The sequence below is a fragment of the Pyxicephalus adspersus genome, chromosome 2 (assembly GCF_032062135.1).
Source record: "Pyxicephalus adspersus chromosome 2, UCB_Pads_2.0, whole genome shotgun sequence".
Classification (NCBI taxonomy): domain Eukaryota; kingdom Metazoa; phylum Chordata; class Amphibia; order Anura; family Pyxicephalidae; genus Pyxicephalus; species Pyxicephalus adspersus.
In genome coordinates this window covers 86,627,529-86,652,795 of record NC_092859.1, presented here as the reverse complement: position 1 = coordinate 86,652,795, position 25,267 = coordinate 86,627,529, and the positions used below count along the sequence as shown (strand labels likewise).

At 37.0% G+C, this 25,267-nt stretch overlaps 1 protein-coding gene across 1 annotated transcript in view; it reads right to left on the bottom strand.

The window, feature by feature from the left end:
• KCNMB4 (potassium calcium-activated channel subfamily M regulatory beta subunit 4) overlaps nucleotides 1-23,801 on the bottom strand; it is a 40,558-nt gene extending 16,757 nt beyond the window's left edge. Inside the window, exon 1 of the mRNA XM_072398731.1 lies at nucleotides 23,312-23,801. Coding sequence (XP_072254832.1) covers nucleotides 23,312-23,647 — 336 coding nt within the window. The 5' untranslated portion in view covers nucleotides 23,648-23,801. The remainder of the gene's footprint in view (nucleotides 1-23,311) is intronic.
• Between the last annotated feature and the right edge of the window lie 1,466 nt (nucleotides 23,802-25,267).

Below are 25,267 nucleotides of genomic sequence, written 5' to 3'. Positions count from 1 at the left end.
GATATTCTGTGGGTCTGTATCAGTCTTTAATTTGGGTTGATGTGCGGTAACGTTTCTTATTTATTGACACATTTTTATTTTTTACAGACAGTAGGCTCACTGGTATTTCACTATTCACTGATGCACCATTTTTTCCTTGGCTTTGTATTCTGAGAATGACCAGTGTTTGGAGAAAATAGGATCGAGTGTTTTAGTGAATGAAAGCTGCATTAGAGCTGGTCTGTTCTCCAGGGATGTCTCTTTATCCAAAGGAACAGCTATAATATAATTAATACTAATTTATTATTTATTGTTGGTGGCTGAAGTTGTCTATAGCATACTATGGCTAAACAAGCAATAAAACATGCCACATTATTAATTCAGCATTTAGAAAATGATTGTACAATATTTTCAAGGCCACCTCCATAAAGCATAGGACTGTCAATAGATGTTCTCATACAATTCCAATAAAAACATATAGGTCTAGATAATCAACACTGCAGTCCTACCATCTTAAAGGTTTCAAACAGTATACAGCTGCTATACAAACTTTTTTTGTAGTGTATATTACAGATATGACTTCTATAACTGGCAAAAAGATCAAACATACTATTTCTAATAAAGGGGAATTGGTAACACAAATATTGATAAGAGCTTGTAATTTAATGCTTATGTTATAGACCCACTGATGTTTTTAGCCATAAAACTGATCATATGACTATACTGGACGATCGTGGCACACATCATTTAGTAGGTAGGAAGTATCTTAAGATATAAGAAATAAAGGAAATTTGAGAGTGGGTTACATGTATCTCAACAAGAAAGAATTTTGTTGTTTCTTTCTTCAAAAGTTGAATTAACATTAAAAAACATTTTTTTAAGTTTTTCTGACAACATAAGGACCTAAGATCTTAAGAGACTTCTATGATATTAAATAAAAAAAAGGACATTGTTAGTTCTGGATTTTGATGTGTGTGTGCATAAATGTTTAATAGGCAAGAGTAGTACGTGACACCTGTGGGAGGTTATAAATGATGTGAACATCTAATTCCATGGAAAATTTGGTATTCACTACCTTCTGGATACAATGGGATTTAGAAACACATCCTGTGATAATGAAAAACAGAATTTTGTTTTTTTACAGGACTCTAAATGTAAAATCTCAATCCATGTGCCAGTATCACAAGGGCTCTTTAATTCTTCCCGGAGAAATGTTGCATGAACATACTGCCAAAATCATTTCAAAATAGGACTGGCCAATAAACTGCTCCTACAGCAGGTTAGTAGATCCCATGTTAGACGATAGAGAACAAGAAAAAAGAATATTATGGGAAGCTGTCAGTGGTACTGAATATATGACGATAATAAGATAAAGGATTTCAAGTCTCTGGATAATTTATGTTTTTCAAGAATTAATATATAGTGATATCTGCAACACAATCAGTATAGTATTCTTCAAAATACTCAAAAGCAATTTCAATAACATTCTGAGACTTACAGCATTAGACGCTGATCCTCATAAGCACAGCAAGATATTCTGCAGCTTTATATTTCAATACTTTATTTTTTTTTACCTTTATCTAACAAAAGACATTTTCCTGCAATTGATTTGGTTAGCCTGTTTGTAGAACACAGCGTGTAATACACCAGCAAGGGGCTCAAATCATTGTAGATAACCATAGTCAAGAAATGGCCATCTTGGAAACTGCAATAAAAACACTCAATGCCAAATTCCTTGACAATGGTTACAAGCAGTGGTGAGCATTCTCATTATAAGATATTACCATGTTAAAAAATGCATCCCTGTTTTGTGCATTGTATGGTGCTCGCTGGCACATTCATAGAAATGGACTCAAGACCCATTAAGACATAGGGCTGAAATCAGGGTATAGTAAGGCAAGAAATAATATTGAGATTTTTCTTCTTATAGAACATGTTGATGCAAATGCTAGAATCGCCTTTTTTTGTGGATTTTATATATGAAAAAAAGAAGTTGTATGCATCATTCTCTAACCAAAAAATAAAATATGTATCTGATGAACACAATCTAAATACTTTCTTTTCATTTATACACAGGTCCTATTATATGTAAAAAACTGTCCATTTAAACAGTAATTTGGCCTTCAAGTAATACAGTATATCCATGGTTAATCAAAGCTGTTTGATTAAAATGAATATTCATTAAGACAAGAAGAGCCAATATTCTGTCTCTGAAAGGATAAAAGGACCATATTCTTGGAATAAAGCAACCTTGATGACTCAGAAATACGTAAAAGCTTTTCTAATTAGCTGTAGTAAACACGGATACATGTGTGATGATAAAGTTATCCACATATAATTTCACATATATACCTCACATGTATTGAGGGTAAATGGTCTGGTTATACATAAGGTCTGCTTTCTATGTATACTTATTTTTCCTCTAACTTCTGCCTGTGGTGTCTAGAGCATTATCTTCCTTCCAATAGGATCAGGAGAATGTACAGTAGCCCAAATCTTGCCGAGAAGCCATTCAGCCATTCTGCTACAGCCATTCTTTTTAGTTTTTAGCTTTCACCAAGATCATATTGACAGGGGAGTAATACCAAAACTTTTCTGCTCTACAGGTATTTTTTAACACGTGCCATGGTTCAGCAAAGAGGAGGGGTCTTAAGATCTTTTGTGGAGCTTTAGGCAGATCATGGGATCATAATGCATAATAATAGTAAACATTATAAAGATTTTGTTCTACCTTCACTAATTAACACTTTGATTTATTATAACAATGAAATTTTTGACTCGATTTATCTTTTGTATTATGGAACCCCTTCAAAATTTTAACTGCCGTTTGTTTTCCTGCAGGGGAATTCACTTCTCTATTTGTCTTGCTGACCATTGTCACTGGGATTGAAAGTGAAGGAAAATCTAAATTTGAGCTGCCATCCAGAAAAGGTCAGACCTCAGATGACAGCTGCTGAGAATACGGCTGCTGCTGAGAAATTTCCTCCCATTTACTGTTGGATGTGACAGAAAGTCTCTCCAATGAGATTTGCCTATGCTTAATCAAGGACTGATTTGTAATATATATATATATATATGTCTTTATTCTGAGAACTTTGGTCTGATTTGTGCTTTTCACTTGCTCAATAACTTTTAAAGTTCTTTCTAACACACCATTGCACACATTTCCAGAAGATATATTGCCTTCTGCTTTGGTTTTACTATACCACCTAAAAGCTCTAGCACTGTTAACACTTTTTCACGCAGAAATTTAATAAAAGAACTGTTACAGTCAATTATTAGGACCTATTAGTGAAACCACTAAAGAGGCATGCATAAGAATATACAGATAATTACTTTATACCTTTTTTTAAATAGGACCTGAACAGTGGAAGCTGTGCCAAAAAACAGCAGAGGAAGAAGGACTAATCACTGATTTTGGCTGCCCTAAACTTTATCACTGTACAGACTTATGAGACCTTGCTCCAAACTTTGTCCTTGTGTGAAGGCGGCCATATAAATAGAAGAAATAACCCCAGTTTTTTGCCATCACATCCAGTTTTTACGATACAGTGTACCCTTCATTTTTGTCAAAAAACATACAATATTTACCTACAATGAAAAAATAATGAAATAATAACTTTAATGTACTGTTTATGTGAATTTCCTTTGTTCATACAAAGGATTTATTGTTACTCTATGAAATTTTTTTTTTCAGTAAAACATTTGAAAATTATTCGGGTAAGCAGTTAAGGTACAAATGTACGCTTTTAGCTTTGCCTGGAGTGTTCAGTGTTAGGACAATCCCGCTGGATGCTCCAACAATAGTCAGCTATCATATGTACATCCCATCTACCCTGATACCGTCCTTTCATCACCTTCAAATCTTGGTGGAATCGTTAACCTTGCTCATCACTGACTGCATCTGGGTTTTCCTGGAAGTTAGAAAAATGGCTATGCAGAAAATGCACCTTGATGCTCATATTGCAACCAAGCATTTTGAAGCTCTCCAAAAGTTTCTGGACAATTTCTTTGTAACTATTTGCTCGTGTGTTTCCAAGAAAGTCCTTGACAATTGCCTTGGATGATAACCAAGCATTCTTTTCGACTTCTGACATTGTCCTGATGAAATGAGCTGCTGAATCTGTGGACACACTGGACTTTATTTTTTTAAATGACAGGCTAGGAAATGCCAAAATGAGGTACTTGAAACAATGGCCAATTGGGACTGACCCAAATATATTGCAATTGTGAGGGAGGACACACTTTAAGCTCTGCTTTGAGTTATCGATGAATAGTCACCATTCAGTTGATTTATAGATTGGAATTCCCAATTACTCTATTAAACCAGGTATGTTATGGCAATACACAAAGCCACTGTCAGTTCAAAAGTACTGCAGAAATGCAATTTTAATGGTTCAAAAGTACGATACCTTTGTTCCTTTTTCAAGTAAGTTTTTCTCACGCAGTCTTGATGCTAGTTCTGAAGCCCTCTTTGATAGTCCCAAATCACTCAACTTATGCTGATCAAATCTCTTACGAACAGAGTCCTCTTCAATTTCAAACTATTCATCATTGTAAGCACCTAGTTCATCACCATAATCATGTTCTTCAAGAGAGGGTAGTGTAACGAAAACCGGCACTGGGATTTCATCTAAATGAGCCACTGGGCATATAGCCGATGGCAGACTAGGATACTCTATGTTACATTTATTTTTCCTGGTATATCCTGAAGTTTTCACTATACAAAAGTAACAGTCACAGAAATAATCTCCTGGCTCTGGCCAAACCATAGATATATAAAATGGCATCTTATCACATGTTCCCTTTGTCCACATCCGTAAACCCTCGACACACTGTTTGCACACCTTATGAGGGGCCCAAGACTTATCTTGATTACCAAGTTTAACTTTGAAATATGCCAAATAGGCTTGCTCTACAAATGTGCTGATGTTCGCCCTTTGATTGGGAATGGGAAAACTGCTACAGATATAAAAAAAATGAATCAGGGTTGTTTAGGCACTTATGACGAAGAACAGCAGAACCAGACATAATCTGAAACAAAGGAAATACGTGTGTAAGTAGAAAAATACATTTTGCTTATTCACTACGTAGAGCACTGCACAACCTCTGACCACACTGTCCTGCGTGTAAATGAATATCCTATACAAATCCACACTACAGTAATTGCATTAATATAAGCGGTAGAGAAAAAACCTGACATCATAGAAGAATATAACTGCACTTTCAGAATCAGCTTACTTATTTTAGTGTAAATAACCTTAAAAAGTCAACCAAAAATTTGTTCAAAATTGTTCTCCAGTGTTATTAACCGATTACTATTTTTAGAAGATGACAACTTCATAATCATGTAAAAATGCACATTTCAAGAAATAAAAAAACATGAGGAAACAGGTTTATTCAGACGCTGTTTTATTATGTGACTTGTGGGTATCATTTATTTATTTTTATTAAATCTAATGAACAGCCTTTAAATATATTTAGCAGATACTTGGCATAAAGTGGTTTTGGACCAGAGCCCAGGGTAAATTTATGGCCATAGAAGACTTATTCGCCGTTTGATTTTAGTACGAACTGTTTGGTTCATTCAGTAAGTAATCCAATCCAGACTTTTTTGTTTATATATTATGTGGATAATACTGGGCAAACTGGTACTAGCATTATTCAGAGGATATTAAACTAGTGCTCATCTGAATCTATTATTACCAGATATGCCATAATATTACATCTGGCACTAGTGATGAACAAATCAGTTTAAAATGTGCTGTTAACTGGACACATAAAGGTGAATCAGATCTTTGTAGGTGTAACAAAATTTGAAATTATAGAAACATCTTTTTAGTTTTTATAGGCTGTCCGAGGAAATATGAAGAACAAATTACTTTTAAAGTGAACCTGCCCTCTGGTACTGCAAGTTTATTAACTACATTTTAGGCTATATAGCAAACATCCTAAGATTCCAATTCTTACTGTTCCAGCATACTTCATGACTTTCTGAAAGTCAAACTCTCATGGTCAAGTGTGTTGCCTAAAAATGTGTTGCCTAAAAATGGAAGCAATGGGTTTTAAACTGGAGCTCTGGCAGAAGATCAAGAAAGCAAGCAGTATATCTTAGGTTCCTCAGTACCTGTACAGCATGGTTGAAAGGTAATGCACTGCATCATGGGAGGAGGACACATGCTCTTCTATAATAAGGCAAGGTACACATGTGCAATGGTTCTCATCCCATATTCGGCTCATGGCTGATATCGGACAGGAATCTTGCAAATGTACAGTGCTTGACGTCCCTCCTGGCCGATCCACGAATGATGGATGATGAACGAACAATTGTAATGGAAGTGAAGGGGGAGAAAGTGCAGTGGGGTGCCACTCCGCCATTCTCCCCCTGCCCTTATCATACAGCAGAACAGTGCTGTATATACAGCACTTGTTCATTCATCATGAAGTCGTGCATCATGAAGTCTGAGCATAGGCTCTTAGGCTATGTACACATGTGCAATAATTGTCGTTGGAAAGGATTTTTCACGATCCTTTCCAACGACAATTATTGCACATGTGTACATAGCCTAAGAGCCTATGCTCAGACAAAAAAAAAAGGAATTAAAAACCCCTATGGGGTAGACTTAGTGGACTGTCTTGTTTTTTCAGTTTGTATGTAGTGGGGAAGCACCTGAGAAATGGGTAAAAATTGATCACCAGCTGGCTTTACATACATATTGTCACTTTGCCCTCAATGGACAAAAAGAATGTGAAGTTTATTCAGTGAAGGCTGTTTATTCACTGAAGAGTAAGGCTGTTAGTTTACCAAAGTACATTATCTCCTTGGAAGGGATATTCTGCTTTGCATAGTGAATTTAGTTAAATTTTACTTTGTAAAGACTACCCAGTCACATACATTGAGATCAGGAAAAACAAGATGTTTGCTTGCACATTAAAGGACATTTGAAGCCAGTAGAGTTTCACCTTAATCACTAAATCAAGTAAAATATTCTTTGAAAAGGAAAATTTCACTTTGCTAAGATAACTTCCTGTATGCTTTTTGTAAATCACCCCATTGTCTCTCTAATTGGACCATTCCTCCTGGAGAGAACATTAAAATAATTTTGGACAGCTCTATGCTGCTTGGTATTATTATGTTGTTATGGTCCTGTATATTTACATAAGCTATTAGACAATAAAAATGTTGGTAAATGTACATTCAGCCATAGGTAATTACATAACAAAAGCCAACCTAATGTTTCCTTCTTGACCTGCACAGTATACAGGCTTTTATACCTACATGGATCCATTCCCAGGTGGTAATAGAGTAAAATCTTCATACCTGTCCTGGCTACTAAGTGAGGACACTGTGAGGATCTGCTCTGTTGTATGCGAACACTTTATAATCCTCCTAGACAGATGCCATGTGTTTGCTAACAAAACACAAAGGCATATGGAGAACAGGTAGAACAAACAAACTCAGCCACTCTTCATCTATTACAAATGTTCAAGGACAATTTAACCCATCTAGCACTTAAATCAAAGAACTGACATGATCACTATTGTAAGCCATCTATCAGGTATGTTTAAAATATAAAAATTGCAGAAAGGCAAATCCTTTACTGCAGTAGGGACAGGCAATAACACTTCTCCAATAAAATACACTTACCTACTACTACTGTTTTGAACAAACTCACCTGCTCTCATTTCATTTTTACCTGGTGTGCTTGTGTAGGGCACATCAACAAGTGTTCCTTTATACCCCCTGCCTAATTGCACATACGTACCTTTTGTATATGGAAGAGTTTATTTGGTGTTTCCACCCTGTATGCCTAGTATGATTTAAAAAAAAAACATTTAAGTGTTGTGTTTTGTACTATGCTTTAGTAAGAAGATATCTTTGTTTCTTCCCGGTGCCAATCTATCTCAGTGTTAGAAATATCACACGGTCTGGAAGTTGAACAGGTTTACTCACCTAACAGAGAGCTAGAATGTCTAGTTACATGTCGCAGCAGGTCAGGTCTTACCAGCCATGGCTAATAGCCTGAGCGCTATTATTTGCTTAAATTACTATGGGCAGACTGTGGACAGACTGACAGCACATGGGTAAGTATGCATCATAATCAGCAAGTATGAAGCTTACACCCACCAAAGAGTTTAATTCTGCTTTACGTCTAACCAATAAAAAAATACCAGGATTAATTCAAAGTAATTAGAATGGTAAAACTGACCTTGTTTAAGACCTCATATTAAGGCATTGGATGCTAAACAGTTTGCTACATCTGATGGTTGTAGAACAAAAGTTCTCCTTTCATTTACTGCACAAGCCATTTCCTGATTATTCATAAAAAATGGTTTAAACACCATAATGTAACTTTTTCTTTACTATATTTTTATTGGGATGTATGTAACAATACAGCAAAACATTGAAATGGTTGGAATTGGTTGGCACAACAATGCTGCCTGGCATGTTAACGCACAATAATATGAAATAAAAAACAAAACAGTATCACCAGTATCCCTAATATAATAACGCCTTCAAGCTGAACAAAAACCTCTCCAAGGCAGGGTGGGTAGAAGATAGGGTTCCTGGGTGGGGGTTAATCCGCAACACACTAATAAAGAGAAAAAATGTTAGGCTTAAGTTTAAAATAATTGACCCATGGTGACCAGACAGATAAAACCTAAAAAAAAGATTTCAAAGCCAAAACAGAACACTTACATGAATACAATACTATTCAATTCGTAAAGTTCAGCAAACATGATTACATCACTGCCTCATCCTCCTTTCTCTAATTTTCGTCACATTGTGTTTTTATGGAATTTTCAGCACAATGTGTTTTTTGCAAAGCTCAGCATGGTTTAGCTGTTGCCAGCTTGTGTCTATAGCTTTGTATACCCACTAGATTACTTCTACCCGAGATATACATTCAGACAAATATCCAGCACCCTGTGTGCTTGGTGCTCACTTGTCCTCCCTTCTCCATAGAACAGAACAGTGCTGTGTGTACAGTGCTCATTCATTCTCTTGTTACTGGAAATTATATCATAGGAATGTTTCCACTGACAAAATTTAATGTCTGCACAGAGCTGTGAAAAGATAGGAAAAGCAATAACATGCTCCTTTATGCAATAATAAAAAATTTCAAAAGCGATGCACCAGCAATGCCAAATGTCATTATACTATTTATTCACAAACATGGGTACAATTAAGTCTAATTTAAAAGAAGCAGAGAACCTCGAAAGAATAAACAGCAATGTTATGTATTTCTGAATATGTCTATGCTTATGTGTGCAGAAGCCAAATATAGCAAATCATGCTCTTGATGGTCATTTGCTAAAAGTGTGCCATTCTATCACACCCTAAGTCAGTACAGTAATTGAATGAGAGCAATGTCGTGAGTGTTATATAAAAGGCACTGTGCCCACAATATTATGCTCTCCACCAGCTGAATGCTGGTTCTGTTCTGTTGCCAACGCCAATGTGTTGAGTATGGTGTAAATAAATTAATAAAAAAAAAATCACTATTTTGCACAGTATTAGTGTTCTATTTTATTGGGCAACGTCTTACTGCCCAATAGAATTATTGTAATTTGACTGTGTTTTGGACATAGTATTTGAAAGGATCTATGAATTTGTTTTGTTTCAATGCCGGCAAAAAAAAAAAAAAACGTTCGGCCAATCTCAACATCACCACGGAGAAACTTTAAATCACTATCAAACAGATAAATGCTGGCGTGTGAGTTCTCAAAAAGTGGAACTCCATATGATAGTTGTGAAAAACAAAAATTAAATTTGGTAATGGTTGTTGATGATCTTTAGGTAGCAGATAAAGGACAGAACTCAATGCTCTGATACTGGAGTACTGCCACGTACACTGCAGCCAAAAGTTTTAGTGAAACCATTACTATACAAATTAAGGTCAGCAACAGCAGAGCAAAGCACTCTTGTTCACAAAGTATTCTTATACCTGGTACTTCCATGTACAGTTTATCCTATTTACAGCACTGGCACTGATTTACTCACATGGTACACATTCAGGGCAAAGAAGGTCCCTTCTACTGGTCATTGGTATGTGTTAATAAAAGATTTGTAGCTCCATTGCCCCAATTTAGTCACAGTCTATTGAAAGAATCATCTATTAAATTCTTCAATAATATTTTCAGATTGACGACATTTTAAAAGTAATGCATTTCTGATGAATATACAAGAGTTGCAAATCTCACATTTACTGAGCTGATTTTGTAAAATCTGACTCTGTATAATCCTGTATTGATTGTGAAGTGTTTAATGAAGTACACCTAAGCCACCTTGTGTGGGTAGTCATTTATTTGTAATTAAAAAATAAAAGCGGTACTGCATCCTGATTTTCTTGGCCTTTCTTACTAAATCAATACTGTATGATAGGAAAACTCTAATGTGTTTAGTTTTGCTGTTGCTGCAATGTACTATACGTCCAGTGCAAGGCATCAAGTAATTATAAGGCCACGATACAATATCCAATCCTTTAAGCATATTTTATGACTCCAAAGGAGTGAATTCAAAGTCTGTTCAATAAATATTTTTGTGATCTAAGGAAGAACAAATCCAGCATGTATATGCCACCAACACACATCAGCTGAATGGGGAGAAAATGGCAGCTGGAGCTGGAAGCACAGTGCCCATTTACGGATGAGCAGATGTCTCAATGGCCTTCATCCTTAGACGGACTTTTCATGTCCATAGCTACCTTTAAGCTGGTGACATATAAACAGATGTCAACGAAAATACAACAAATGGGCAGCCATGCTTTTGGGTAAGTGGTTGGCTTTGGAAGAAATGCATGGCATGCAAATGTGTTACTTGTAGTGCAGTTTGCTCCTCTTGGGAGCACATCAGCAGTTTGCAATGCACCCATGGGTGGGCAACCATGCAGTTTTGCACCGCATGTATGAAAGAAGCTTAAGAGCTTTGCTGCTACCATGGCTCTAAGTACTGCTTCTATGGCTGTAGGTACATGGGAGTAAGTTCTACCATGTGATGTAAGTACTGTGGTCTTGTAATTCCAGTGCCATAGGTAATCCAGGGCAGTTTGATGTGGATAATTAAGGTACAGTTCTATCAAGAGACTGAAATGTGTTATTGAAAAAAAAAAAAGAAACTTTATAAAAAACTTTATAAAAAAAGTAAAAGCCCTCCCCAAAGAGACCAATCATATTTCCTAATTTTAGTTTCCCCAAAAATTTATATGAATAGGTATTGGGTATAGGATGGACCAGACTGATAATACTTTATATTTTTATGCAGTGAATCTAAATAATTACGTACTGAAAATGTATAATCATTTTTCTGAAAAGTGCCACAAATACTAGTAAGACTGATGATAAAAAATAATGTAAAATAAAAACATGAATGAATGTACTGTTTGTTGCTGAGGCTCAGAACGCACATAACTAAATTCAAAACATGATATAAAACAAAACAACATAAACATGAGCACCAGATCTCACCTTCCTATGCCCTATACCAAAGAAAAGAACAAGCTTACTAACAGAGACTTTCTTCCTTGCGTGATATGAAACATCAAAGTCTCATTGTTGCTAGTCATTGTCAGTATAGGTCACAAATTGGGAGCACTAATGGGCACCATATCTACCGTGAACTATTTAGTACATTTTGGGCATTTCCAGGATTCTAAAAGCAAGGCCAAGTTTACTGTAAACACTTACATAATTTCGCTTTACATATAACTGAGTTAATATAAGTCAGTTTACTGGTGTTCATAAATACATATTAAGTACATTTTCTTCACTGCAGTACAGCTAATTTATATTTTAGCAAAATATATTACTTTAGCTTCCCTTCATTTTTAATTGGATGTATGCTAATACTACATTTTTCCAAGAATATAGTGACATTGACTTCAAGTGAATTAATTATTTCATTTACTGAACAAGTGTTCTCATTTTACAAGGTTTTTTTGAGAAAGTATTGCAACTAAGTCAATGCTAATTTTCTAAATCTGTGTACAGGAACTACATTTTAAAATTCCAACCACATTCACAAAAAATAAAGCACTAATATATATATAGAGTCAAATATTCAAAAGCTGACATTTTTGGTGCTGTATAATCAGTCACCTGTCAGCTTCTCTATAGAGATTGGATATTTTTATTATTACACAAAAAGATCTTCTACTTTATATTCATTGCATACTTTATCTGTATAATGTATTCTTAAAGGCTTATATGTCACTTATATCAAAGATAGCCTGTTGGGAATGTAAGGTAATACTGAAAATACTATTTACCTAAAACCATAGGAAATGCTGGCAACAACCTCAATGATATAAAAAAATATAAGATCCATTCTGAAAACTGTAATTTGTATAAAAACAATAATCTGTAACCATGACAAAGCTATAAATAGAGATGAACCTAATTAAGTGTTATTATATCTAAAATGGTAACATAATGTAACAGAGTTTCAGAGAACCTTGTTCTCCTGCTGTGAAAACATTACGGCTGGGTTCCCTATGTCACTATCAGTTATGCACAGAATTTCAAAAATATGTAATGTGTTTGGCTGCCCCTACTCCCAGTTCTCAATTTTGTAAAAGGACAGCTAAAGGTGCAAGAAAATTCTGGATGTATACTTTAAGATATCAGTGCAGGGAATACTAAGGGGTATGGTACATGAGGACTCAATACTCCTACAATGCTGGCCATCAATGGAGCAGCATCTAAACAACTCCTCAATATTTCAAGAAAGGGACAAAAAGCCATAGCAGCAGGGTCCCGAAAAAGCATTGTAGAATGGTTTCAGGCATTAAGACATGGAGCCAAAGAAGTTTGAAACATTGGAAATACTTTTTTACTATTTGAAAAGCATGTAGTTGCCTCTTGTCTTCCTTTACTTTACCATATTCACCAATGAGACGTATATTCAAACTTATTTTAAAAAAACCATTTATTATATTGTGTTAAAAGGCCCTTTAACAAAACAATTTACTTAGCAAAATCAGAGAAAATGTAGATGGGAATTTTCTTTTATACTTTAATCAATAAGGGCAACAAACCTGTGTATGCTTGTTCAGAGCGGGTTACCACGATGGGAATTGTACTTGGCCACACATAGCATGCAATTCGATTACCGCACAGTTGTTATTCCTTCTTCTATTTTAGGGATGTTAGTTTATGCTCTCACTGCTGTGTGATCTTTTATACCTTTAAGTCCTTAAATAATCCTTGTTACTGATTATCCCTTCCACCATCTGATTATGGATCTGTCTATTGATTTCAGCTCCTGACTATGGATCCGGCCATATTTGTACCCTGTGTGGTTCTGCTTGAGTTTGACTCTGGTTATAGGGTATCTTAAATAGGGAACTGGAAATCTGAGGGGGGGTCTCTATCCTTCAAATCTTTAAAAATGTTTTTTAAAATGTATTCTCAGCCTATAGCCATAACACACAGCACTATGGTTCTTTGACCCTTACCAGCTCCAACCCTCAGCCTGAAAAGGACTTGTGAGCTGCCCCAAATACAAAACGTAATGCAAAAAGTACACTGGATATTATCTTCTTACCAACCTATGGTCCATTCTTTAAATTCAGGAAAACTCTGTAAGTCCTAAGCACCCCTGAAAAAAATTCAATGTGACATGTGTTTCCATGTACAAGCTACCCTGAGGAAGCCCTACATGGGCGAAACATGTCGGGAGCTTAAATATCTTTTTTTATCGTGATAAAATGAAAATGAAATAGATGTAAATATGGACTCACAAAATACTGTATTTCTCTGTCTATATAAAAAAATATATGATCTGCCACAAAACCCCTCCGTTTGGTGACTGATTGAATAATGCATTAGGTCCTAAAAAATATTCCTAGTTACTGACCACGATTAGTCTTTGGTTTTGCCTTCTGTACTCCCCTGTCTGATCTGTATTAGCTGCAACTTTTGAGGAATATGTGGAAGTTACAAAGATACTGTCTGTGTCTCTCCCTAGGTACATTTTGATAATTAACCTCCCTAGAGGTAACCCAGAATGTGACTTGGGGTAAAAAAATTTGCTAAAAGTGGTAACCCCGAGTCACACTCAGGGTATGTAAACCTATGGGAAGGTAAGTAAATACAGCTCTTACCTGATCCGCCGTCGTCTTCTTTCTTCTTCCTTTAGCTGGCTTCTGCACACGATGAGTCACCGGGGAGTTCCCAGTGACGTTAATACGTGTGTACGTTGCCGGTGGGACGGGGCGGGAAATTCTAAATCCATTTGTATTGCATTCAATACAAAATAACTGTATTGAATGCAATACATTGGATTTATATGTGTAAAAGCAGTACATTGTTTTNAAGAACATTTATTTTACAGTATATATATTAGTATGAGTATAATGTGTATTTTTTTTAAATTAAAAAAACATTTTTTTTTTTAAATATCTAGATTTTTTAATTTATTCAATTTATTGTTTTACATGATTTTGTGTTTCAAACTTTATTATACTCATACTATTATATTATACAGTAAAATAAATTTTCATGAAAAACAATGTACCGCTTTTAGACATATAAAACCGGAAAGAAATGAACCGCTAGGAAGGTTAAAGATCTCCTGCTGCTGATAAAACTGCTGACCGGGCACAACCTGCTGAACATTGGCCAGCCAATACTGGTCACCAACTTTGTTTAACTTTACAAGTCTGCATGAATCCTGACATGTCACAATGTTGAGCAACAATACATTTATCTTTCTAGAAAATTAGATTATCTTGGGGTCTTCTGTTATTTATAAGAAAGGTAATAACTGCATGTATTACACATTACTTAGAATACATGCCCAAACATGGAAAAAATGTATCTGATGGCAAGTCCACTTTAAAGAGATATGCAACATGATGAGTGCCTGTTCCCTCCAGTGTCTGATGTACAAATCTCTATATTTTATACAATTACATTAATATAGAAGAGCATGTAAAAATGTGAAAACAACGTCAAAACTGACTTTTGGGTAAACACTGCAAAAATAGCTTATGATGTGCGTATTTGCTTAAAAAAAATCTTTAAAAGTACTTTAAGAAATTTATATCGAGTTAAACTGGTAAGCGGTGACCGTATGACAACCCCTTTAATATAACTCAGTTTTAAAGATTAGAACAGATCCTGACTGTTTACATTGTTTCAATTAAACTATGAATTGAAAACCTGCTGTATATTGTGCAATGGAAATCAATAGGAATTGATCAGAACCATCTGTACACATAAGGCCAGCATTACAGATATATATAAAAATGTCAGAAACTTGTAGAACTAAAGACACCAGACATATACAACTTTCTGTATAAGTACTACTTGTTTACAAGTTATTTTCATGGCATTCATTATTTTATCTATTGGAGCATTCATCTAAAATATTCAGCTCTCAAACAGAAATATCAGCTAACAGTGACATTGTAAGTTTTAAATTTGTCCAGGATTGGCTGGCCCTGCAAAATCAGAGCTGACGATTTAAGGCTAAAAAACTCAGAGAACCCTAAAATCAAATCGGGATATGAAGGCTTCTCTTGCAGCAGTCAGTGTCAAAGCCCATGCATTTTCAATAAGAAAGATATTTCCCCAAATAAAACTGCATACATGCTAAGAAAAGGCCTTGGCCCTTTGCTTGAACTTAAAGGCAGAAACCAGGACTTCTCCATCATCGGGACTGATTTATCAAAGCTCTCCAATGCTGGAGAAGATAGACTATTGTGGGTGAAACTGAGTAATCTAGCAAACCCGGAATTATTCTTATCCAAGATCAAAAGCATTTTTGGCAACTGAGTTTAAGAAAATCCATTTCAGGTCTTTTGAATCACCCAGGTTTTCCATGATACTCTGCTCCAGTCTTGGAGAGCTTTATAAATCAAGCCCATTGTGCTGCTGACTCCTGAATCCAAACGTTGCTTGTCCACAGCAACAGTAGATATAACTGGTGTGAACTGAAGACAGCATTTTAGGGGAAGAAACCCATAACCACACAATTTTAAAGCATGATGGTGTAAATATTTGGTTTGTAATTGCTTTGCTGCCCTAGGATCTAGGCACCTTGTAGTAAGTCAACTGATAATTTTGCATTATATAAAAGTGTGATTGACAAGATTATGAGGATATCCGTTTGGAAATGCTTATTGGGCCGGCGATACTGTGCTGTGCGCCACCGCCGTATCCCACGCAGCCTACTTTGTCCAGCAATGTCACTTGTAGCAGCAAGGAGAAATAAGAAATAGCAGCAGTCCCTGCTTCCCTTTAGCCATGCAGCCTGACGTGTTTTTATCGGCATCCCCAGCACACACTGTGAGGCTGTGTACAGCTGAAGGGGATTTTAGAGACTCATCAGCTCCTGACTCTATTCTGGACTGCCATTGGCTGCTGGGACTTTATAGCCTCCCTGCTCCCAGTCACCAATGCCTGTTGTATGCATGTGTATGTTAATTTAGGCTGACGTGCTGCTGGTTTATGGATTCATGTCATTTACTGTTGCTGACTTTGCCTGTTCCTAACCCTGTGAGTTTTTCAGCCTGGATGAACTTTTTGCCTGTGACCCCGACATTGCTTGTGTCTTGCCCTTGTGTACCTCGTCTGGTGGTCAGATTATCTGTGTATGACCTCTGCTCTGTACTCTATCTGTGGGCTCCTGGTCCTCTGCCAGCTCTTCCCCAGACACCATCCCTTGCCTTGGGGGCCAACTGTGTGCCGGGAAGTGCCACCATGGAAGGAACCCCACCAACATATTGTAACTGGTGGAATTTTGCATGGAAAATTGGGCACAAAATTCAGTCAATGTCAGACACTGGTGTAAAGTTATTAAAATTCTGTGGATGGGGACAACTCCAAGGATATACTTACTTTTACCACAGTACATCATTATACCTATTTACTGTATATCTGCATTAAATTATATTTAAAATGATTGAAATGTTTTTATCACAAATGTAATGTTTGCCAGTTTATGGGTATAGAAGGAAAGAACAGAAAGCGGCTTTTTGAAGGCAACATTCAAGACAAGGTGATTTTTATTTGGTGAAAAAATGGACTCCTAACTAAACAAAGTCCACCAGTGCTATACAAAAATTTCTTAGACAAAGGGGTACAGTATAATAAAATAAAGCATACAGTAAAACACAGTATTGTATTGTATCTTTTTGTTGATTTTTGTCTCTTAATCCCATTGTGTTTCACCTAGTGGCTTCCTCAGGGGTTGTTTTTTGGAGACTAATACTAAACAAAAACAAAATCATATACCACAAGGGAAAAAACATCAATCAAAGAATAATAAGCAAGATATAAACATAATTAAAATCCAAAGGCATCAGAACTCTATTTCTAGATAGTCATTTTTAGTAACTAGGTATTGGTAGTTTGTGTGTCAATACGTTATATTTATATCAAAACATGTATCAATAACGATACAACCTATAGCTCATATATAGATCTCATATCAGAATGAAAATACATCCTATAACTCAATATTTTGGTATAGAGTCAGTATATTAATACATACTAATGGAAGGATCAGTTTTTACAAAATGTAATAATATCAAAAAAGGCATGTCATATGGTTGACCATTACATTGAAACATATTCCAAAACTTATCATGAAAGACAAAAGTACAAGAGGATTTGCAACACTTGTGCTTTGAAGATAGGTGAGGTGCAGAAACAAATTTAATAGGTGAGGATCTTTTATACTCTGGTTATTCTGTGACGTTGGAAAAGTCACCTAGTGGGGACAGTCAAGTCATATAATAATGAATCACTGAACAAGTTCTATAATCATAGGTTCATTGTTATCAGGGATAAATAAAGATGTTAAAGTACTCACATATAGACAATTATGAACAGATAAGGTGATATTCCCAAAAAGTATGGGTTTTAAGGCATGGTTTGACTGTAAAAAGGGGGTTGTTATTATTCGTATTAAACTCTAATAATACAAAGGGTTTGCATTACTATAAAACTTACTTTCTGGGTGGTAAAGGTATAAGAAGTCCAATTTATAAGAGCTAACTTGCATCCAAAGATTTTTTGCTGTTTAAAAGAACAAAATGGGGGATGTATTTATACACAGACAATTATATTCTAGTCACGTATGTGAGCTTCCAACGCGTATGTGCGAACTAGCGTGCTTGCGTTGTGGGGATAGGTAATCTACATAAATGAATTGCAGTCACGTATTTAATGTTGTACTGCGCATGCGTGAGTTAGCGGACATGCGTAGTAGTATTTGATTAAATCAGAGGGGGAAACTGCTTCCGCCCTCTTGACGTGGAATGTTATGCTCATGTGATCTGGTCGTAAGGACTACTTCCGCCCTAGTCATTTCCGATTGTTAAGATGGTGTTCATAAACTCCTAGTTGTATATGCGCAATAAATTGCGCTTGCACAGAAGGTATGGAGTATTGCCCAAGGAATTTATTAAGTCTAATAGATGCCTGTGCTCATAGGAATGCGTATGCTGATAGCATGGGAAAAGGCTAAATTGGTTTAAAAAGGGGCTCCAGTTGCGCAGTTTATTGCGCAGAAAAGAGGGAATTGGACCAGATTATACAGTGAGAGGACATTATGTTGAATTTGCAAGTGCATTATTTTCAATCTCTATCCCAAACAGCCCCGCCAGGTCAGGCTTCACCCCTGGAGACCTGGTGGTCAGGGTTCCTAGTCATCCCTAAAAATGTGGTAGCTAAATGGGGAGTATCGGTGAGGCTGGACCAAAGGGATTAGTCCTGCATCCACCAAATAAGGGGGAGGGCGTAGACTGCCAACAATGATGGGCGCCCTCCCATCCACCATAAGGCGGAAATGGAGGGGGGGAAAGGGGGGAAGAGAGAGAGAAAAAAAATTTAGAAAGTAATTGGAATATGTTTATCAACCCATGAAATACATGGTACAGCAAAATGTTTAGACAAAGTTCAAAAAGGGTATTTTCAAAAATGGTATCCATGATTGTCATGACAAGATTCTTGCTCATAGCACATGAAAGTATTGTATAATTACAAGTTTCCACAGTGTATAAGTGATATAACAGGTTGCATATATCTGCTGTTTACATATCAGAATAAATGGTAGAGGGAATGACATTTCTAATTACATAAAATATAGTTCTAATAAAGTAATATGTTTGCCTGTTTAAATATATTGAAAAAGTCAACAATTTCCATGGGTTGTACAAACTTTTTAGCATAACGGTATACCTTTCTAATATAACACAAGTTTAAGCTTATTAGTCATTTAAAACACTGGAAGTCTTTCAACTTACCTTTGTTTTTGGCTTCCTTACAAGGTATTTAAATAAAAACCTTAATTAAACATGTAATAAAATGCTGGAACACTAAGGATAAATTACTCAAAGCCTTTGCACAATATAAGTAACCTAAATTTTACTAACATAGTAGATGCTGACATTTGAAATGTTAAATGCTGCTGTAAAATATTTATACATATATTTATTTATGCATTTATACTTTACTTACAATTTTTGAACAGAATACAGCAATGGATTAAAACATTTCAATGTCAGAACATGTTATACCGTGTTTCTTGTCCTTTAATTAAAAAGTGCACAGAAGTGTCTCTCTAGGTCTAGCTCCGTGTTATTAGACAGTCCTTCAAAGTAAAGTTTTGTGATAATGTTTTCTGATTTAATTAAAACTTGTTGATGCATGACTATCTAATTCCAACCATGCCCCTGGCAACTAACACAAAATATAAGGTGGATTTAATTACAGTCATGTGTACTGTAGGGCATATCAATAAAATATTAGTGCAACTTTGGCTCTTTTATGGAAATCACTTGCAAAATAAAGGCTGAACTTTGGGACGATATAAAACATGAAATATGTAATTTGAGCATCAAATAATGTAAAACTGTAATGATTAAATGTTTTTGACTTTTTCTTCTTGTAGATAAGCACTTGGAGCGAGAGGGTGCTTTGTAAGCCAATGAGGATTTGCTCCATTGCACATGTGCTGACAGTGAACACAAGGAGAGGAGTAAAAAGCACGCTGAGCAGCTAGCAGGTGGATTTGACACTTCTTACAGATACCACAGCCAATTAACTTAACTTAATGTTTTTGAAAGTGTAGGGAAAACCAGAGTGCCCAGAGAAAGACCACTGAACCTAGGACCCAGCATTGGGGAATAGGAAAGTAAAGTTAGCAGAGAGTGCACTAATCAACATGCTCCTTCTATTTCGTTATCCAATCAGAAGGATGGGGGTGTGTTTTGGACCAAGCTGTGCTGCCGATGCAGTGATGGTCAGGAGCCAAGTTGTTCTCTCTGCTGGAGCTGCCTGGATAACAGTGGCTGCACATAATAAGAAACCCTTTCGCAGGTAACACTTAACATATATTTTTAATCAGATTACCTGTGCAGACTCTGCTGAAATCTCAATCAGTGCACCCCCCATTAGTAGTCTGAGCCTCCTTTCTCTGGAACCAGTAGTAGTCCCAAACGTCAAGAAAATTACCATTTCCAACTGTTACTTTTCATGTATTTTGTTCATTGACTGTTTTGCTATAAGAGTTGTACAGCATTCATAATTGAAAAGTAGGTATGCTTAGAAAATAACCTTAGCTAGCATTGCCACCCGCTGAAATCATATTCACTGGCCTGAATCTTGCAGTATTCGCTGCCTTGGTAAAACAAAACAGCAGCATTTCCTATAGCAGATTTCTAAAATTAAATGTTAGTGACTGATGATTTTGAAACAGGCAAATGTTTAGGCAAAGAATGCCAACATTTGTCAGGTGAATGATGTGCAGTCAAATGTATATGAAAGAGCGTAAAGATGTCAGAACTATTATATTTATTCTACATCAATGTCTGTGTACATGGGAGAGCCTTGCAGTTTATTTTTTTTAGTAATAACATTCTATCAGTTTATGGAAAATGTACATAATACAGAAATTAATTTTGATCATGTGCTGAAAATATCCGCAATTACTAAATGATTGTACCTAGTAAAATGCTTTAAGTACTAAACCTAGATTCAAAGCTTAGTAAAGCACACTCCCAACCACTCTCGATTAACCTAATAAGAGTAATTGGGAATCATTGTGTGTGTATGTGTTTGTGGTTTTGTGTTGCGATGGGGTTTTGGTGGAATCCCTTCACAGGGTTGGTTTTGGCGATGCAGTGGCTTTTCCTGGTCTGTATAGCGTCAAACCATGTGATTTTAGACTGCAAAGATGGCAATTAGAACAAATTCCACGTTTCCACGTTTTTTTATCTCAGTATTTCTGATCTCCTCCGGCCTCTGGTAGGTACTACCTGTCTATGTACTTGTTCCAGCATCATCTGCACATCATTGCTCTGTACTGGGTCCCTTCTAGTGACAACCAGGAATCACACAGTGCTGGCATGGCCATAGTTCCAACCAGGTCACAGGTGACAGGGTAACAAAGAAAGAGTTGCTATTGGTTGTTATCACCCTATAGAAGGAAATGTCTCCATAGCAGCAGCAGCAGGTATCCCTTTAGGCTAGTTTTACACTTGTGCATTGCAGTGCCAGTGGTAAAATAAATGTTCAACACTATTGGTCTGATTTATTTAAGCTCTCCAAGACTGAAGACTATCATGGGAGAACCGATCTGTTCAGGATTAAAAACATTTGCCAATAAAAACATATGATGTTAACAAATCCATTCCAGGTTTGCTGGATCACCCAGGTTCTTTCATAAAAGTGTATCTTCTTCAGTATTAGAGAGCTTTAGTAAATCGGGTGCAATGTGTGTTGCTTTGCCCTTAAATTAGAATGGCACCCCCATGAACAGATCTGTATCTGCCAATGTACCAGTGTTACAGAAACCAAACCACGTCTATCCAAAAACTCAAAACAGTCTGTATTATTCCACATAAGTGTGATGAATATTTAACAAGAGTGAAAAGTTTACCCATACATCTTCCTTGTTCTTGTTAGACACTACAGGGCTTTTGTCCGTTCATCCAGAAGTAATGCCTAGAACAGTGTGATGGGTACAGGTGACAGGACGAATAAAGTTTGATGCTGTGTGAATAATGAGTCTTTGGGCCTGCCGTGTTCTGATTAGGTAGGCCATTGTGTATCATTGGATCCCCTCCGCAGTACAGAACTATCTGGCTGTAATCTGTAAATTCATTTTAGAGTTCCTTGTTCTGAAAGCCTCAGATACTAGCAAATCTCATCCCCTAGGCAACAGAGCTTATCTCACAACGGTGACAACAATCGTATTAACTCGTTCATCAGCCCTGATTGGCACAATACCCAGCAACAAGACTATTTCATACATATGCTGCTGATTAACTGCAAATACCCTCTGTAAGTTATCCGGCCATGTCACCATTATAGTAATGATCATTCTTTGCCCATCGCTTGAGGGTAAATCATGGTGTGTGGTACAGGGTACATGAGAGGACAACAATTACATGTGTCCCTCGGATTATTATTATACAGCAATAGAAACAAGTGAAATACGAATTCCTAATGGAAAGTGCCATTACACTACCCAGAATGAGACAAATCCATTATTCAAATGTTACTTAACCCCATGATGTTGGGTATCACAACAGCAATGCAATGCTACCCAGGGCATACAGAACACTGCATTGCTACATGAAACCCTGGAAGAGGAAAACTATCATCACCCCATGGTCCTGTAAAAGCAGCCTATGTGCAAACCGCTTTATGACATTATAGGAAAGTAGCAGAATGGAGTATATAGGAGTAAATAAAAGTAGAGTATATAAGAGTATATAGGAGTATATAGGAGTATATAGGAGTGTATAGGAGTATATAGGAGTAGACTATATGAGTATATAGGAGTGTATAGGAATATATAGGAGTATATAAGAGTATATAGGAGTATATAGGAGTGTATAGGAGTATATAAGAGTATATAAAAGTATATAGGAGTGTATAAGAGTATATAAGAATATATAGGAGTATATAAGAGTATATAGGAGGGTATAGGAGTATATAAGTGTATATAGGAGTATACAGGGGTGTATAAGAGTATATAAGATTATATAAAAGTATATAGGAGTTTATAAGAGTATATAGGAGTACATAAGAGTAAATAAAACTATATGAGTATATAACAGTATTTAGGAGTATATAGTATTATATAAGAGTATATAGGAGTATATAGGAGTATATAAGCATATATAGGAGTATTTAAGAGTATAAAGGAGTACGGTATATAAGCATATATAGGAGTATATAAGAGTATTTAAGAAGGAAACGATGATGACTTGTATAAGCACAGAGTCGGAGGAGATCACAGCATGGCACTGAGAGCCTGGGCATGGGATGGGTAAAAGTTTGACAGATGGCAGTAGATGGGCATGCACAGTACCTTGGGGTTGCTGATGAGTTGCTGCTCATCCTGATGGAGCAGAGCTCTGGAGTTGGACTCGGAGTTATTGACATAGATCTGTAGGCAGGGGTACAGAGAGGTGCCCTTACATTCACTCCCGCAGGTGAATGTGCACTCGAATGTCTCCCCGATCAGTTGCACGGACAGTACGGTGCAGTTGGCTGTCTTCCCCTGCAGATCTTGCAGAGCTGGATTGAGCCAGCAGAAGCCCAGGATAAAGAGAGACACGACCCCGGAGATGATGAGGAATAAACCCAGCCGGATGCTCTTATCCTCGGCTTCCGAGTACTCATATGCCACCCTGATTTTAGCCATGGTGCCTGGATGCTGCCTGGATGCTGCTGGTCCTCACAGGAGCATGGCTGGCAGCCCGGGGCTGTCACCGAGTCTGATCGGGAGAAAGTCAGCCATGTACTTTGTGGTGATCACTTCCAGCACAGCGACGAAATCAGGCTGCTTCACTGCTCACTACCCCTCCCTACAGATAGGGGGCGTCACCATCTCCCTCCCACCAATATAGCTGGATGGGAGCGCAGAGACCAATTACAGCTCAGAGGTTTATCATCGGGTCTTACATGTAACACGGGAAAGAGACAGACTGTATACAATCAGGTCACAGGTCCAGAAATACACTCAGAAAGGTTCTGACACTAAGATAACTAGCAGTTCCAGTGGTCAGGCAATCCTGCACCTCTGTTGGGTTCACTGACACAAATCACTTGGCTCTTCAGCAATATCCAGCATGGAGAGAGCACTACAAGTCCCAGCAGCATCCAGCATGGAGGGAGCACTACAAGTCCCAGCAGTACTCAGCATGGAGAGAGCACTACAGGACCTGATTTATGGTCTAAGTTGGGGGGGGGGGGGCACAGAGGCTGGGCCCTGCATGCTTCAACGATCTGCTATGCAGAGGATACAGCTTAACAGATACAGTGAGTACTGCTGGGACTTGTAGTGCACTCTCCATGCAAGGCTATGCCATGATCCAAAACACCATCAGCACCACTCTTCACCTAATAACTGCCCATCTGCCACATCCATGGTCACTTCTGGGTATAAAATGTAATGTTTACCTATTACAAAGTATTGTTTTGTACTAATTTTTTCATTCAAGCTCAAAAAATGGGGGAACCCTTAAAAATACTTTCAGGTCTTTGGGGAACTCTAGATATAATGAATAGATCTGCAGCTCACCGTACATTAGTGTGGCCAGTGAGAAGAATGTCATGCTTACAGATAGCCAAATCCATCATTGCTATCAGTCTGACCTAGGAGGCACAAATTGTCCATTGGTCAAGGTACCCCTAGCAGACTCTGGATAAACCACAGAATCCTGGTTGGGAACACTAAACTAACCATACTTTGCACTAAAATTCCCTACAGATATAGTGTAAGGATGGGAACTGAGTTTACAATTACAAAAGAATTGCAGTAGACCAGACATGTTCATTTTCTACTAAGGAGAAGCGAATAAAAGCTAGTGCCTGCTCGGTTGTCAATGGTAAAAGAAACTTTCTGTAACATTCAGAAATCAGCCCAGTTGCGACCACCTTTCAGCTGCCCAAAGGAAAGAAGAGTTTTAGATGTTGAAAACATGAATCTTCCCTGAAAAAGGCACGCTTATATGGTAGCCTACCACTCACCCATCAAAACAACAAAAACAAATAAAAGAATGCAAGAATACTCTATTAGAAAACCATACTCTGAAGACCCTTAAAAAAAACAAGGTGTCCACATGCCACAGCTAACTTAGCCCTACTCTTACACTTGCCCTGAGTGTATGACGCTCTACCCCCACTACTACTGTCCCCACCACCATCTTTGCCGGGTCCCGTCCTTTACATTTTCATTAGCTTCTTCCACCCTCCTTGGACATTACAGGTAATACCACCTGTTCACATAAGACTAGTACCTGTCTATATTACAGGAAATTGT